Source organism: Chrysoperla carnea, chromosome 5 (assembly GCF_905475395.1).
Source record: "Chrysoperla carnea chromosome 5, inChrCarn1.1, whole genome shotgun sequence".
In the NCBI taxonomy this organism is placed as follows: domain Eukaryota; kingdom Metazoa; phylum Arthropoda; class Insecta; order Neuroptera; family Chrysopidae; genus Chrysoperla; species Chrysoperla carnea.
The window spans coordinates 5,641,724-5,660,402 of record NC_058341.1 but is presented as its reverse complement, the minus strand read 5'-3'; the positions used below and the strand labels follow the sequence as shown (position 1 = coordinate 5,660,402).

The following is an 18,679-nucleotide window of genomic DNA, read 5'->3' as shown; positions in this document are numbered from 1 at the left end:
TGACTAAGCCATGGCAGTCGATGAATGAATGAATTAATAATTAGTAAAAAAAGCCCGTCGGAGGTATATAGTAATCCTTCCATGACAACACAAAAGTGCTCAAACAAGCACAGGATTTTACCTGCAGTAGCACTTAATCGTAAAGTCTTCTACGTAGAAATATTTTTCGGAATTATTTACAAAAAAATCAAAAAGTGTATTTTTTTCTTTTGAGTACAAAGTACCAGCGATTAAACCTGCATTACCCGAGAGATTCAGGCTGGAGAACAAAAGAGACAACGCCTATAAAAATCTTTGATTTAAAACCTATAACGGAAGATTCACACTTCAAAGGAAGTTATCATGGTTCATAGTTAAAGCATGCATATCTACAGAATATCTCGTAGCTCCCTCAATCAATTTTAAAACGAAAACACGGGCAATATTATTAATTTTTAAAGATATAATTTATTCCTAAAAACATTTAAATCGGAAAAGGTTTATTTTTTTCTACTTTGATCTCACTTTCAGAGCTCAAAGACGTTTTCAAGGAAGGTTTACTAATGTGGGCTTTTAGACCACATGAAAAATAAAATATGGTGTCAATTAATTAAAATAAAACTAAATAAAGCAATCTTTTTTGTTTTGATTTTAATTTGGTGTTCTTATATTTTATGGCAGATTTGATTCAACTTCATTTTCAGCATCAGGTATTTTATGTGGTCCAGGTCCAACATCCTTCACTTTATTTTGTACAGTTATAAAACTACCCCGTATATTATCCAATGCATCACCCAATCCAATTTTTATTTGATTAAAATCGTGCGTTACCAATGATAAACGTCCTAATAGGAAATTTAAATTTTCATCAACTTCAGCCATACGTGTGTTAATTTTTCCAACCTTAAAAAAAAGAAAAATCATTAAAAATATAGGCTTTTTTTGTTTAGTTTGAAAGGTAATTTAATGGAGAGTGTTCTTAACTATGCTGCAAGTCCGAGTTTAGGGTTCCGTACTCGGAACAACTAAAAAATTGGCGATGATGCTCAAAATCGGTTCAGTTTGGAGAAGACTCTAAGGAAAAAGGTAATTTAATGGAGAGTGATCTTCTAGATATATTTCAAGTGCGAGTTTAAGGGTTCCGTATCCGAAAAATGTGTCGGAGGTTTTTTAAATTTTGTATATTTTACTTGCGGATGAAAATTAAAACCAAAGAATGCTGGTTTATAAAAAAAACACTTACTTTTCCTTCCATACTATCCATAGTCGTTAAGGATCCATTGACGTAAGTTTCAGTTTGCGCTTGTAAACGATCCAAAGCTGTGTTACTTGCTGTCACTTGTTGATACATAATACCAATTTGTCTCCATACTTGTGACATTTCTGTTTCAAATTTGGTTGTTAAATTCGCTAAAGCTCCACTTTGATTGTCTAATATTGTTAATTCAATATCATCAAAACTGGAATGAAAAAAAAAGATATACACTCAAGGTCGAAAATATAATACGGCAACCGGGGGCTGTGCCCCTTTTCAAAATAATTTTATTTTGAAATTCTAGTCTCAAGGAAAATTTACCTGGATTTAAAAGGAACTTTCTAATTTAAACTGGTATTCAATCTCTTACTTTTTAGGATCTAGATTGATGGAGGTTTGTGGTACTACAAGACAGATATGGTCTGAGTACAATCGCAGGCGTTCCGAAGCTCTCATATCACTTCCAAGGGCCTCTGTTCGGCCTGGCAGTGTATCACGACTACTGCAGGAGCTGTCACAGTGGTGACGAGGAGGAGGTGACGAGGTCTCATCTTCTCTGTCACTGCCCAACTCTAGTCATGAGGAGATGGAATTACTTGAGCCAGCCTCTCTTTGACGACCTCTCCGACCTAAAGTCAGTCGACGTCAAAGCCCTCCTGCTGTTCTTAAACAGCTCCAAATGGTTCATGGAGTAGTGGCCGGGGTTGGGCGAAACCATTTACGGTATCACAACGGACCCAATGGTCTAAGTGTGCCGCACCCCAGGACAGCCACTCTAACCTAACCTATTAAAGCAACCCGGAGAACTAGGTCCAATCTGATATCAGGACATGATATCCCCCATCAAAATTGAGTAACTATTGTATATTAGAGTGACCATAATATATTAGAGTGATACACCCTGTTTAACGGATGAAGGTTATAAACAAATAATCCGTCTTCGAAAGGACATTTTCATAGTGACTGAAAATATACATACCGTTTATTAACAGTTCCATTCAAATTATTCCCTTGAACTTTAACCAAATCCCCAACTTCCAATAAAATTTGATGAACTCCATATTCCAAACGTTTCTTAATATCCAAAGCATTATCCGCTGTCTGTATCATAACTTTCTCAATTTTCGATAACGCTTGTATCTCATTCCGTAATTGTTCGTAACTTTTACCAATACCATCGTAAACATTTGTCGAAATATCATTTAGTGTCAAGAAACTCGTATTTAAATTTGTGTCCAAATCTGTGATTTGACCTTTGATTTCATCGAATTGCCGTGAACTGGTTTCATGTAAATCAAATTTAACATTTTGTAAAACATGTAACGTATCATTTGTTAAACTTGTAACATCTTTTAATGTCGCTAACTTTTCGATGCTAAGTGTATTCAATCGAACATCGTACGAAATTGTTTCTAGTAGTTGTCGTTGTGATTCTAAACTTGTTGCGATTAAACTGTTATTTAACGAATCACCTTCCACGGGTTCTTTATACGAGATTGATGTTAATTCTGCGGATGGAATTGCCGAATTGAGTTTACTATGAATATCAAGTAATTTCTCTCCATATTTATTTAAATCGGCGGTTACTTTTCCACTACGTTCCGTTAAAAATGTTACTAAAGTATCCGTTGTTTTTCCAATTCTTTGAATTTCATTCTGTTGCTTGTCAATTTTTTTGGTTAGCTCACTAGCTAATGTTTTTAGTTCTTTAATTTCGTTTAAGTTTGCTCCACCATCACCGGTTTTGGCGGTCGTACCTTCTTCAATTGATGACAATTTTTCATTTAACGTTTCAATTGATTGGACTAAATTTTCGACAGTACTATTCGTCACCAAATTTTGTAGTCGTTGACGTTCTTCATTCTAGATAGAAAATAAAAATAAGATCATTTGTATCTTTCAAATTTCAAAACTTCAGAAAAATGTGCATAGTTCGTATCAATTTTTTGGGAAACTTAGCGAAATATTTGTTTTAGCCGTATCTTGATGAAGAAGCCCTTAAAACGTTATTACATCCAAATCAATAATTTATTAAAGTAATACCTGCATCAAAACAGTTTCAACGCCAGCTAAACGTTCATCCAATCGTTCCAATAATCCTTTAATCGGTTCCAAGCCCCGGTGCCGTTTTTCTAAACCACCTAATGCTCGTTTTACAATTTCACCTAATTGTTTTTCACGCATTTCATGTCGTTCTAGTTTATCTTGAGTACCGTGTAACATATGAATTACACTTAAAAGTACATCTTTAATATCTTCATTTCTGAAATGAAATAAAATAATTTTTTGCTTGTGAAAATTCAAAATTAACGCCAAAAATATAATTCTTTCATAACACATGCGCAGTAAGGTAAGAGTTATTACTTAACGTTAAGAAGAATGGCGTGATGTAGTGTCTTAATATTGTCAGTTTTAATTATTTAATTAAAATATTTTAACATCGGGATTATTATTAATAATATTAAAATTATTTATTAAAAGTGTATTTTACAATAGTCAGTTTCAACATTATGTTTATTAAAGTAAAATTATTAAAAATATAAAATTCAAAATTGGTAAAAAAAAGAGAATCGTACGAGACTTGCGCAGAAGTTGTTTACTTGTTTTTCTCAAAAAGGACGCTAACTTGTTAAAAACGGTTGAGTTTGGTTGTTTGAATAAAATTTATGTGTTTTTAATTAAATAACTTTAATTAAATGACTTTAAAGTTAAAAAAGTGATTAATAAACTTTATTTATAAAATATTTTAATAAATTTGACAATCGATTACAGTAATTTTGTGTAATTTTTTGTAAATGTAATTATCATTGTTTGTCTAACATAATTCTCGGGTAAATTCTTATTCGTGAAAGTAAGGAAAAGTGAAAAAAAAGTATTTTATATGAAAATTTTCAAATTTTCATTAGGAAAATGTCATATTAATTATTAAAAATATCTTATTTATAACAATACGTTCTCAGTACGTTTAACCAACATATTGGATACTTAAGTTATAAGTGTAAATGCCATCTAGCGGCAAATTTAAGAATTTTGGATACTGTGGTTTAAGTACAAGCTTAACAATCGTGAAAAAGTTATTATTTTTAAAGTTATGTGAAAACTTTGTTAAATTTTTTGAAAGTTTGTGATGTGTTTGAAGTGAAAATTGTGTGAAGTGTTTGAAGTGAAAATTGTGTGAAGTGTTGGTACAAGCCTCCGATCTGGAATTGACGACTGCTATGGTTGCATTACACTCAGGTAAGAATTTAATAAACCATGTAAGATAAATATGTTACGGTTCTAACAAAATCTATACATCATTATAAGTTTTTCAAAATTGGAAAATTCATAATCATTTTCTTACTATCGCGTAAAAATATGAAAATTGCTCTTATTTTTATTTTCAATAATGAGATTTTCCATATTCGAATGCTGATTGTTGTCACATATCATACTTTTTTATGTAGGCAACTTCTGTAATACGTGTGTTATAAAGGTTGCCTATAACTATGTCAACATAGTTATAGGCAACCTTTATAACACACGTGCTATAGAAGTTGCCTATATATATAAAAGAAAAAGTATGATATGTGACAACAATCAGCATTAGGGTTTTTATATGTATAGGCAACTTCTATAACACTTGTGTTATAAAGGTTGCCTATAACTATGTCAACATAGTGATAGGCAACTTCTATAACATGTGTGTTATAAAGGTTGCCTATCAGTATGTCAACTTAGTGATCAATTTTTTTTCGATTTTAACGTCATTTCACTTTGCTTGAAAAACTTTGTTGTTATTCGTATATTTAAAGAAATTTTGATCCCTCCTCCTTCGAATTTGATTTTTATTGTCACTATTGCGATCATTGACCTAGAGCTATATATTTTATTATCGTCTTTATTGAAATTTTCTTTTTTTTTTCAGCGTTTCGGATGTGAAGCGCGAAGGTAATGAAAAACGGACCGAAAGGTTAGTGATTTTTTTTATTCTAAGCATGCATTTCTAATCATTTTTTTCTCTCTAGGTATTTTTAGCTTTGTTCTTTCTTCATTTTCGTTTTTAGCTTTTATTTTAGGAAGGCGAGATGCAATTTTTTTTTAGGAAGAAAAATTCTCTTTGGCTGAAAGGTGTAAAGGTTACTTACGTCACTGGTCGACTACATGTTGCTTTCGGTAGGTTTTGCGTTATTAATACAATAAATAATACATAATAACTTATGAATTTCACCACTACCATTATGAAAATAGCGCTAGTTGTGTTGTTCTGCTTTGATGGCGTCAGTAATGTTCGAAATTAATCTGAAATAAAGATATTAAAAATTATTAACTCATATATTAGGATAGATTAATTTGAGCAGGTGGCTCTCCCTGCTGATTAGTTGAATATTTTTCGAGAATATTTCCAGACTCGCTTCCGAATCGACAGCTTTTCGTACTAGATTTTACGCAACAACTCAAAAACTATTCTTCCAATCGTTATATGAATGCGATTTTTGTATTTTTTGGATCAAAATTACCTTATAAATCATGTTTTATCGAATTCTGAAAAAAATATTTTTTTCTCGATTTTATCAAAGGGGTACCCCTTAAAAAAATTGCAAAAAATCGGGAAATTTTTTTTGTCTCCTATTTAGATAAAAATCATTTTCTAGGGTAATTTTGACCCAATAAACACAAAAATCGGGTTATTATTACGATTGGATGAGTATTTTTTGAGATATCGACTAAAATTGTGAACGTAGGGTCATATCGGGAGTCATTTCTTCAGTCGATGTTTCAGAAACTTGTCGATAAATCAAGAAATGAACCAGATTTTCGTATCTTTGTATTACTTAGAATAATTAGAAATCATAAGACATAACAATATGGTTGGTTTATTGATTAGTTGAGTATTTTTCGAGTTATCTGCAAATTCGCTCCGAATTTAAAGCTTTCGTACTGGATTTTAGTCCACAACTCAAAAATTATCCAACCAATCGTTATTTGAACGCGATTTTCGTATTTTTTGGGTCAAAATTACCTTATAAATCAAGTTTTATCGAATTCCGAAACAAATATTTTTTTCCGATTTTCTCGATTTTTTCAAAGGGGTACCCCTTAAAAAAATTGCAAAAAATCGGGAAATTTTTTTTTGTCTTTTATTAAGATCAAATATCATTTTTTAGAGTAATTTTGACCCAATAAACACAAAAATCGGGTTTTTATGACGATTGGACGAGTATTTTTTGAGATATCAACTAAAATAGTATACGCAAGGTCATATCCCGGAGTCATTTCTTCAGTCAATGCTTCAGGATTCAGTTTGAGGATTATTTAGGGTTATTAGAACCAAAAAAATTAAAATTGAACTAATTCCAACTCTTATTAATAGCGCTTAGATCGAAATCATGATTTCAAATCAAATATTGATATTTGATTTTTTCTTCTGGCTGAGAAGAGGCCACCCTATCCATATCTATATGTAAATTAAATTGAGTTGTAATTGAATTATGAGTATTTCATCTGTTATTAATAAAGACATGCATACATAAATATTAAATATTGGCAAGGAGCATTGTTTAGGCAGAGAGCGTAACTGAATTGACTGCAGCGCTCTGATGATTTACAAGATGGGTCTCACGGACTCAAGACCTTGACCTATATGGAAAACCTTGACCTGTTTAGGAATTCAACCTTACTTTTTACGTCCTGAGGACATTATAAAAATTTCAGTTTGATATCTTTTTTTGTTTTTGAGTTATTGTGATGGCAGACAAACAAAAGGACTACCGGAAATGGTCTAATTAGGTGATTTTATGAACACCTTAGAACATCATTTGTATATACGACCTCCTCCAGAGGGTTTAGGCGTTACACAATTATAAGGATTAGATATGCATTGATTTGCTATATTCACCGATAGATGGCTCTACAGGCATAAAATACATGTTATGCGCATAGAGTCATCTATCGGTGAATATAAAAAACCAACGCATATCTAGTAGTTATACATATTTAACCCTTAAACCATCTGGAGGAGTAGTTCAAACTACCAAAATGGTGAGTTCGGATACGTGTATACAAATAGTGTTCTATTAAGTATTTTGTATTCTAAGCGTTATAAACTAAATTTCTTATACTTTGATAAAACAGGGTATAATGAAAATTAATTAAACCTGTTGCATTAAAAATTATGAAAATAAGAGAGAAGAAATTGTTAGAAAATAGTAATAAATTTTCAATGTAAAACATATATACAAACCATAAACTTATATGTTCATCCCTATAATTATATTAATAAAGTATTGTGTCATGTTACTATGGTAACTCCCTGAAATAAAACTCATGCACGAAGCGAATATTATAATACACTATACATCGCATCATTATTGCATTCTCGACTTGGCTTGATGACTTGAACTATAAAACAAACTGACTCCGACTGCAGACTTAAGTTAAGACTTTTATATAATTTAAAATAATAATTAATGATTAGATCAAATCAAATAATAATAATTGTTTGTAAAATGTAAGTAATAAGTACAGTAGAACCTCGATAAGTTAAAGTCCAAGGGAAACACAAAATATTTTAAGTTATAGAGGTTTTAAGTTATCAAGGGTCTATGTTAGGTAAAGGTTAATATAGAGGTATGTACATGTTTCTATGTACCCTAGTTAATATAGACTAGGTATGTACATGTTTCTATGTAGTTACTGAGGGCCTATACAGAGATTATTTATTTAAGTTATAGAGGTTGCGTATTTTAAGTTATAGAGGTTTTGGGCTCTGATGGGAAGGGAACATAGTATTTTTTGAAGTAACAGAGGTTTTTATGTTACCGAGGTTTAAGTTATCGAGGTTCTACTGTATTATTAAATAAGTAAGTACATTTACATAGATAGGACTCTTTAAACTTATATACAGTACTCTACAGTACAGAGTGAATGACCTTTGACTGGCTATAAATTTTATTTTATTATATTTTGAACTTTTATTTCTCTATATTTTTTGTTTACAATTTACATCAATTATTTTAATTTAATATTATTTATTATACGAAATATGATTAAAAGAAAAAAACTGTTTAAATATTGGAAAATATGTTGCTAAAATATGTTAAAACAAATGAAGACAACCAATTGACTGAGTTAATTGTAGAAATACACTGTATAGTAGAATGTCAGTGCTAGAATATTATTTTTACTAAATTAGAAAAGTTTAAAAACAAACTAATCCATGGTAACTTTATACATCAGAGTATGCGTCAAGTCCGATAGTTCTGATTTAGTGATTTCCGCAGACTTGTTTCTGAATAATCCAAGTTTGTGCCCTTGAACCCCGAACACAATTTGTAGTAGTTTTTGATACTACCTTTTCAGGACGCTTTTAAGGTTGATTAAATTTTCTACATTATGAGACTAGAATTGTCTTTACATACCCAATAGTTTCCGAAACAAAAAATGGTTTCCGAAATAAATTCTTTTTCAAAGTTTATCAACGTAAGTGTATAGATCAGAGCTTTCTTCAAATCCGGCAGCTCCGATTTTTTGCATGTTGGTGACCTCGAGCGCCGAACGTTGTCAAAAATATCAAAAAACCGTGAAAATTTCGACTCTTTTTCAGATTTTTTTCAGACAGGAACCCGAAACCACCCTACCACCCTGCTAGCTACATGTACGTGCGTGGGTTGTAACTTACCAGTTTATTTCCACAACTGATAGTAAATAACAAAATACTCCTTCACAGAAATATAATCTAAATAAATTTTATCTGCAGATATTTTCTTGGAAATTTTATATTATTTATTGCAAATCAGAAAGTGATATGTTATTGAACAAATTATTTTTTACCCGACTGTTTTATTGCACGTTTTATTTAACAAATCGGCTTAATTATTTTGGAAAGGTTTGGGGAAAAATGTGATTTTGACGGCTTTAAATGAAAATCTTAAAATTAATGAAAATTCCTGCACTTTTATTCAGTTATCTTCTGATTTGAATATCATTCTCAACGAATATTTATCAATTTTAAGTTCATGGCGAAATTAAAAGGGTTTCTTTCTTCTTTTAATGAAACGAGTTGCCAAAATTTCCCTATATTTTTGTCGTTTTTTAAACAGAAATCTTAAGCAAAAAGAAAATCGAACTCCGGTAATTTTGAATGCGCAAAAGATTGTCAGTTTCTTTCAATACATTTCTTTCGTTTTGGTAATATTAAAGAAACCCTGGGAGTAAAAATACAAGGCACACTATTTGTTTGTATACTCGAAACCGCTTAGGTACCCTTCTAACAAATCTATTAACGTTTATTTTATTTAAATGTTTTGGGTTATAATTGAATTGAAAGGTTATCAAAACTAGACTTTTCACAATTTAATTAAATTTTTTATACCCAATTTTTTACGTAACATAACACTCAGAGTCAGTTGAGACTTATATTTTATCTCGTGCTTTAAAATACTAAATTGATATTTTTTTTATTATTTACGATGATATCATAATAAAACTGTCATATAAATAATTCCAACATATTTTTTTATTTGTATTTACAAAAAATACCATATTTGGAAATTTTTTTGCTAGAATTAGAGTTTGCCACTCGGTCAGGTCTCTTGCCCGACACATTATGAAGATGGTGTTGTGGGGGGAGGGGGGTGCAGTGAGAATCGGGGAATTAAAAAAATGAAACCCTTCCTTTAAGTGGTTACAAAAAAATGGTTCTGTAGATTGAAGCACCAAAAAAGGTCCCTCAAATTAAAGATTAGGTGTTCCATATCAAATTTTTTTCATGTTGGACCCTTGTCTCACTTCTGTCAGCTATAAATAACGAATTATTGAACTCGGCCGACTTTTATTTAGCGAGAATTCTCTTTGAGAGGATGATAGATCATTACATCTATATAATTTGCAGACGAAGCTGCATCTGTAGGTATAAAGTAACGTCTAAATAAGATTCTGCGAGCTACTTTTGATAAGCATACCGCCCACTTATCAAACAACTCACGTTTATTCAAATTGATCATTTCTAATAAGATAAACAAATATATGCTTGCTTTGAATTCGTTGAATTGAAATCGTTGTTTTATCAAACTTTTTTTTAATACTATTAAACTCATTGACATTATAGCTACATAGACTGAGTGTCCAACGATTTTAAGCGAGCCAACATTTGAGGTAATTGGTTAGGTCAAATCCATTGTAGAATCGTTAGAAAAATGTAAAGTGAGACGTGATAAGTATTTTTTTAAGTCAAAAATCGAAAAAGTTCAGTGATATCACGATATTTTATGTAAAACTTTTTGTGATATGAAAATTTGACATTCAATGTATGTTTTTTTGACAAGTGTCCCTACATTCTTTTGATAAATATCCCTAGCCTACCTAAGCAAATACCTCAGATGTTGGCACGCCTCACACTGTACAGAAAGCTAGGCGATGCTTAGTCTATATGTACTATAATGTCAATTATTAAACTGCAACTACAGTAAACTTAGTCAATATTTATGTTTTGATAGCACAACAAAATATTATTTAAAAAAAAACATAAACATTTCTCAATACGCATTGCATTGCAATACAATAGCAGCCTGCTACAAACAAACACATGTGGCCTGTAATGGCATTATTCTCCTCTGATATAGGCTTTTGTTTATTTTAAAAATATAATAATAATAATAATAATATGATTTAACAACCATACCAAATGATTATTCAACCATCAGAGAATTTACCATGTGTTCAATTCTTTTTTAAAAATAATGTTAATGTTTTTCAAAAAGTACTATCGAAAACAGAAAAAATTAACCTATACTGGGTTAAAAAAGTATGGGTTTAAGATCAGTACCTGGATGACCGAGCTTATTGGGTGTTTTTTGAGTTAAAAAGACACAAATTTTATCACAAAAATACCTCTACACAAATATCAATTTGAATGTCCCAGTAAAGTACTTTATTTCGTCGCCAATAGATGTCAGGAAGAGTCATATTAAGCAATCAATGTTTCAGTTTTTCATGAAAACACTGATAAAACGACATTTTCTAAAAAAGAAACCTAGCTAGATGGATTTTTCGTCCCAAAAACTCTCTGCATACTAATTTTCATGAAAATCGATGGAGCCGTTTCCGAGATTGCTGATCCCTTATACACCAAACAAGTATCGGTATTGCTTAGCTTTTTATATTTAACATCAGAGCTTGTTTCGCTCGTAATCTAGTATTGTAACGAAGCTGGTATCGTAAGCAAGAAAAGTGTAGTAAAAAAGTATGCTGTGGAGAAAAATGAGATTGAAACTTGCATCTTAGGCAGCTGTGGAAATAATGAAAACTGAACTTGATATCGTAGGCAACTATGTACAGAATGTCTACTTAAGTTAGCTGCATATCGAAAACTTTTTTATTATAAGGTTTACGAAAGTTATTCTTTATAAAAATCTCTGCTTTTGAAAATATTAACATTCAGCTATTCACTCCTGACATCGAATGTACCGGGTGACCCCAAATTGAAAAAGATGATAAGGAAAACGAGTCAAGAAATCACTCCTGAGATATGTACGAGTGTATTTAAAGAATTTTGTATAAGAACAATTTGTATAAGAACATGTATGGAACACGAAGGTAGATACGTTGAAGCAAAAACGAACTGATGAATTATTTGCAACTTTGATATATTTTACAGTTTAACTCAGGTGTCAGGCACGTACTCGAATAAAAGTTAATGTAATTTATTTTGAATTAAAGTGTACAACATTTCTTCATTAATTCTTATTATATTAATCATAAGTTTTGGATTATGTATTTATTCTTTTATGAACAAAACAAAAATAATTTTTGAAAAAAAAATAAAATAAAACTATATACTTCAAAGGTTTTTGTGTCTATTTTGTTTGATGTTCATTTTAATAGTCATTAACTGGATCCTAGAGGAGGGCTGGCTTTGTTATAAAAAGAAAAAAAAAGATCATATTACATAATTAGTATCACGACGAAAAAAAATGTTAGAACAAGAACGACCCTCAATTCTCATTAATCAGTTTTTAGAGATTTATTATATCAAAATCGATTAAGTATGAAAGAATACTGTAATTCAAAGGTTCATATTTATTTTCATCAAAAACACACTACCTACAATTTTTCGTTGGAATGTTGACTTCGATTTTCCGATTTCAGTAGAAATGTTTTTTTCTAAACTAGTAAGTCGTACAAGGAAGTCACATGGTACCCGCATTTGATTTTTTTTGTTTTGAAAAAAAAATCTAATGAAATTCTTTTATAATTGATATTCAAAGAAAATTAAAAGAACGAAAAGCTTCTTCAAGAAATACAGAGGCTTGATGAAAAGGGGATTTTAATATGGATAATTTTTGGAACCACCTAGAAGTAGTAATACACAATCAAACTCAAAATCCAGGTCAAAATCGTTAGAGTGATATTATTTACAGCAAGAAAAATCAATCTAATGTAAATCGCAAATGAAAAAATCCTATACACGGCCCTGATTTACAGTTAATTAACGTTTATTTTAAATTAGAGCTGATTAAAAATATCGAAGACGCAAGTTTGATTAATATTTTTAATTAAGAAAATATTTCTAAAGACGTATAATTTTTAAGAAGAAAATTATTTATAGATTTTTTTTTTTATTAATTATATTTTGAAGTGGACACTAAAAATAAAAGTTTGAAAGTGTTTTTTGTAATTTTAATTAGAATTTTTACTTTTAATTAATCTTAAAATGTACTGACCATTAACTTTTTGGGTTCAATTCAATTTTTAATTAAGAAATAATTTAAGTGCCAACACTCTCAGCCTGGAAAAATCTTTCTATGACGATCGCTTAGCGTTCTATTTAACCTTTCTGTAAATGGTTTAGCCAACAAGTTCAAATTGATGAAATATAGATTTATAATCGTAAAACTATGTGTGATAATTCGTTGAATTCGGAATGATGTCTAGAAAAATGTATCGGAAGCGATTTTCAAAACATACAAAATTGCAAAGTTATTAACAATGGGGTACTTTTGGTAGTGAAAAATAAATAATTACCTATGAAATTTGTTAAAAATTAAAATTTACGTAGAAATATACTTTAATATTCTGATTTTGAGTTATAAAAGCACATTATTGTTTTATTATATTAAAATTAAAAGTCTTAATTTTTAATCACGTGACCTAAAACATGAGCCACCATGGTGTGACATCATATTGCCAAAAATGGCAAGAAAGCGTGTTTATTTTCCCAAAATAAACTTTTTTACGGCTTTTTATTAGGAAAATCAACAAGTTTTTCTTTAGAATAAAACCAAAAATCGTTAATGTATATATGATTTTTTGAAGAGAATTTTTTCTATTTTCGAATAAACATGTAAAATTAGAATGAAAGCCTATGTGGAATCATTTGCAGGGTTTTAATTAAACCTGCTGAGATATAAAAATAAAGTCACGTAAAACAAAAACATAATTATTTATTAACCGAAATAAGATTTAATAAACAATGATATCTGATTGAACTGCAGTTGAATCCAATCAACTATATTTTGATCGCAATCAACTTTTTTTGTGTTTTGTCTTTAAGAGATCAATCATTTTAATGTCGGCGTATAATTTGCTGTATATTATTGTTTAATTTTTTTTTTTATATAATTATAAATGCGAAAGTAAGGATGTTTGTTTGTTTGTTTGTTAACCTTTCACACTAAAACTAGCGAATGGTTTTTAATGAAACTGTACAGCAATATAGCTCATACTTCAAAATAACACATGAACTATAATTTATAAAGATATATTTGAAAAAAAATAAAATTTAATCTGAAAAATTTAAATTTTTTACAGAATACTTTAATTTATGGTTTGAAATGATGATTAAAGATCTGCTCCATCTATAATCATCATTTTGAACCATAAATTACAGATTTCTGTACAAATTTAAAATAGTAAATGTCAAACCATTCATGGCCAACTTTTCTGATTTACTCAATGAAATATGATACATTTAACGAAATTGAAAACTGTGCACATCTAGTGAATCGGGCGGGTATCAAGCTAGTATTATATATTAGTAGTATTATTACATATGTTATTTGTGCGTGGCGCCGGCGCGTCACGGATACGCATTCAGTCTTTTCAACAATATAATAATAATTGGTAATTATTATTTTGTGTATTAGTAAACAGTGGAAAAAAAAAACCACACGCGGACAGCACACTCAACATTGATGAGCACTCTCTGAGCTTGTAAACGCATTATAGCTCAGCGCATCATCGCAGTATATATTTTTATTTATACATAAATTCAATGCAATGTTATGTAAAACTAGTCTTTGTATCGGGTGTCACCACTCACCACGCATCGTAAATGGAAAAAAACATTGCTTCCTTTTACAAATAGTGCAGTTGACTTACTTCTAGTCGTAGTAAAATCGACTGACTGGGGAGGATTCTTTGAATATCAGATAGCTGAGCGAGTTAAACTGTGGCTATGTGTTTTGTTATTTTAGTGATTACTTAGTTCGAATTCAGCAGCAGTCACAAATTCTTTTTAATTATCATATGTAACACTATTTGTTTTTCATTTGTTGTTTCTCTGTATTGTTTTTTATCCGGATATTCCGGAGCAACTTCTTCAGTCAATACTTCAGAAGTTTGTCGTTTAATCGGAAGATCATGTAGATTTTCACGTTTTTGAATTATGTTAGTTATTAAGGTTCCAAAAATATACAAATTTAAATCATTTGCTGATTTGATCAGCATTTTTCGAGATACTTCCAGAATGGCTCCGAAATAAAAGCTTTTCGTACATGATTTTTAGCGATAACTCAAAAAATACTAACCTTATCGTTAAATGAACCCGATTTTTGGATTTTGTGGGTCAAAATTATACTATATAATAAGTTTTATCGAATTCCGAAACAAACAAATTTTCTTGATTTTTTCGATTTTATCAAAGGAGAAAAATTTTTTGTCTCCGATTTGGATAAAAATCATTTTCCGGGGTAATTTGAACCCAAAAAATTCGAAAATAGGGTTTATTTGATGATTGGATGCATAGTTTTTGAAATATCATCTAAAACCTGAGGGTTTTTGGTCTTATCTCAAAAAATATCATCCCAATCGTCAAATGAACCCGATTTTTGTATTTTATGGGTCAAAATCACCCTATATAGCAAGTTTCATCGAATTCCGAAACCAAAAAATTTTTTTTATTTTTTCGATTTTATCAAAGGGGTACACCCCTTAAAAAAATTTGAAAAAATCGGGAAAAATTTTTTGTGTCCGATTTGGATAAAAATTATTTTCTAGGGTAATTTGAACCCAAAAAATTCGAAAATTTATTTGATGATTGCGTTTATTTGATGATTGGATGCATAGTTTATGAAATATCGACAAAATTTTTACGAAATTAGGTCTTATTTCAAAAACTATTCAGCCAATTGTGAAATGAACCCGATTTTTTAATTTTTGGGGTCATACTTACCCTATAGACAAGGTTTTACTAAATTCCAAAGCAAAAATTTTTTTGCGATTTCCTCAATTTCTTACATATTTTTTGAACCAAAATTTGGATCCCTTTAACGATTGGGCTAGTGCTTTCTGAGGTGCCGTCTAAAATCGTATACGAAAGGTAGTATTTCGGAGTGATTTCTGTTAATATTATTGATAAAGACTATCTTTATTAATTCGAGACTTTTATTTTGTCTCGATATCACCTTGCGCATAATCATTTTCACATTATTCACATCAAAATGGGTGACATTCTGTACACGCACAATGTTTACAATAAATTTATATTTTGTTATAAAAGTTTTTTACTTTCAATATAAAAGTATTGAAAGATTCCATCATTATTCATCTTAATGCATTAATAATTATATATTTCAATTCAAATTGAACCCTTTATTACCCGCGTAAACATACCATTAATTTAAATTATAATCATTCAAAAATATAATAATACTAATAACATAAATTTACAGAAAAAATTCTAATCAAAAATAATTTTTCTCTAAAATAAATAAAAACTGTGATGGAGAGAGATGACCTTTAGGAGTCAGATCAATCACATTGTGATTATAAGTAAAGAATTGTATTCATTGATAAATTATAGTAAAACTAGCTTGATATCCACTCGCTTCGCTGGGCTTAAAAGTAAAGACCATCGCGTTATAGTCTTCATCCCACCTTGCTTTCACTTAGCCCCATTGGGAGGGATTGTTTTACACCGGTAAAATATATGTACAGTTTTCAATTTCTTTTTTTAAATGTAAAATAGTGAAGAACAGATGGCCATAAATTGTATATCGTTCACTATTTTTACAGAAATCTGTAATTTAGCTTTAAAATGATGTTCATAGATGGCGCTATGAAATGTCAAAGAGTAATTTAATTTTTTTTTAAATATATATTTATAAAATTATAACTCATGTGTTGTTCGGATGTATGAGCTATATTATTGTAAAGTTTTATTCAAATCCATTCAGTGGTTTTTGCGTGAAAGTGTAACAAACAAACAAACATACAAACAGCCTTACTTTCACATTTATAATTTATACAAGTTGGCTTAATTTTTCTTCGTTAAGAATAGTATAGCCAAGAAATTTTCAATTTTCTTTAATCAATATTTCTAATCGTTATAAAAACTTAAAATATTTTTCCTAAATGAATTTTTATAATTTAATCAAATTCGTGAAGGGTTGGCAGAATTAAAGATTTGATTTGATTTGAAGATTTTTTTTTTGGAAAATATCCATGAAAAATATGATTTCCTCAAAACAAACAAACAAATAAACAACAATAATTCCTTGTTCTCAAAATATGTTTAAAAATAGAAAATTTAAAAATAGTTTTTCTTATTAATATGAAAAGTTCATTGAATCAAACAAATTTTTTGAACTAATTAAAAATTTTATGAAAAACTCACCTTAAAAAACAAAAAACGAGAAAACAATTTAAAAATAAAACTAAACTTGAGAACTAAAAAAACAACAAATTTAAAAAAAAATATTAAATTTTAAAACTGCGATGTGCATCGAACAACGCAACAACGCAGTAATCAATTGAAAACTAAAAACTGTTGACTCCAGATCCAAGAGTTTGTTCAGAGATACAACATCCCCGTTGTTCTCATTCAAAACAATTTTTTTTTTCGTCAAACAAAGAGTTTTAAAAATATGTTTTTCTGTTCAAGAATTTACGATTGTTGATCGACAATGGCATCTGTCAGACATTTGTTGAAAGTTTGTAGATAGTTTGTGGATGGTTTTAAACCATACTAGTTTTTTATTTTAGTGATGTTTAATGTTTGAATGATTCTTGATAAACGACTTTTTCCGTTTTGAGATTTAAGGGGAAATATCTATTTTGGAGTGACACTTTAACGTTACAGTTCAAAATCCAATCTCCACAGAAGCCGGGGGGTGATGGATGAAAGTGTCCTAAAGACAAGACCATTTGACGTAGCCCTCGTTCAATTCTCGTTCGTAAGTTATGATAAATTGAAATTATCAAATTTTATACGAATACCATTCTGTTAAAAAGTCTAACATGTGTTATTTCAACCCAATCTAAAATAATTGAAACCCAGCCCAATTAAAATAGTATTAATCTAATACGAGTTGACCCCCCCTTTGGTAGCTCGTGTTAGTAAATTCATACTCGTATAAAATTTGATCATATTTCAACCTCTCAGAAGGAGCCAACTCTGAAAATAGAATCTTAACTGATGTTTTTTGTGAACTCAAAATAAACAAGTGAAAATAAACAATTGACTGAAAATTAAGTTGAAATACCATGTATAGACCGTGTTGATTATAGAATCGTTTGTTTTTCACGTCATGTAAGTAAAGAGAGATAGACACTCTTAGATAAGTAAACAGTGATGTTTACGAAAAAATGTTTGGAACAAAAGTTGTTTAATTTTTTTATAAGGAACAATTTTTATATTCAAACTTTTGTTCTATCTCTTAAGGTTTGCAAGATGGGTCCTACGGGCCCGAAATCCAATTGACCTATGTTGTTTATTTACGAGCTCGACCACATTATTTACGTCCTGAGCATACTGTAAAAATTACAGCTTGATATCTTTTTCCGTTTTTGAGTTATCGTTTTATCAGACAGACAGACAATCGATAATGGATTAATTAGGTGATTTTTTGAACACCTATACCAAAATTTTGTTCCTAGCATCAATATTTTTAAGCGTTACAAACTTGGGACTTAACTTCAACCAACATTCTGTGTCACAAAAAATGCACGTGTTATAATTATAATGAATGTGAATCACATGTAATGGTATAGTAATAACACTTAGAATGGTTTAAGTTTTTCGTGTATTTTAATTTAGAGTATACTTTCTACTTCCTACAGCTATATTAAAAATATCTTGGATCGAATTTTAATAATTTTTTTTGGGTACCCATCTTTAAATTAGTAAAAATAATGAGATAACCTAAATTTCTTATCTGCCATCTGTATTATCTATTACGGAACTAA

General features: G+C 29.9%; 1 protein-coding gene across 1 annotated transcript; it reads right to left on the bottom strand.

Moving 5' to 3' along the window:
- Nucleotides 1–207: 207 nt before the first annotated feature.
- LOC123301572 lies at nucleotides 208–17,267 on the bottom strand. The gene is made up of 6 exons (XM_044884383.1): nucleotides 17,109–17,267; nucleotides 5,362–5,515; nucleotides 3,278–3,497; nucleotides 2,214–3,097; nucleotides 1,223–1,439; nucleotides 208–882 (listed from the first exon to the last, which is right to left on the bottom strand). The coding sequence occupies exons 2-6, from the start codon at nucleotides 5,451–5,453 to the stop codon at nucleotides 652–654; spliced, it is 1,644 nt and encodes a 547-aa protein (XP_044740318.1). The 5' UTR covers nucleotides 5,454–5,515; nucleotides 17,109–17,267; the 3' UTR covers nucleotides 208–651.
- Nucleotides 17,268–18,679: the final 1,412 nt, after the last annotated feature.

What these genes read in the sequence shown, in the direction of transcription:
- LOC123301572 (XM_044884383.1), bottom strand. Translation starts at nt 5,453, where the DNA reads ATGGTAGTGGTGAAATTCATAAGTTATTATGTATTATTTATTGTATTA. An exon ending in TTGAAACTGTTTTGATGCAG is followed by an intron (nt 3,098 to 3,277) that starts GTATTACTTTAA and finishes TTTTCTATCTAG; the next exon opens with AATGAAGAACGTCAACGACT. An exon ending in TGGATAGTATGGAAGGAAAA is followed by an intron (nt 883 to 1,222) that starts GTAAGTGTTTTT and finishes CTTTTTTTTAAG; the next exon opens with GTTGGAAAAATTAACACACG.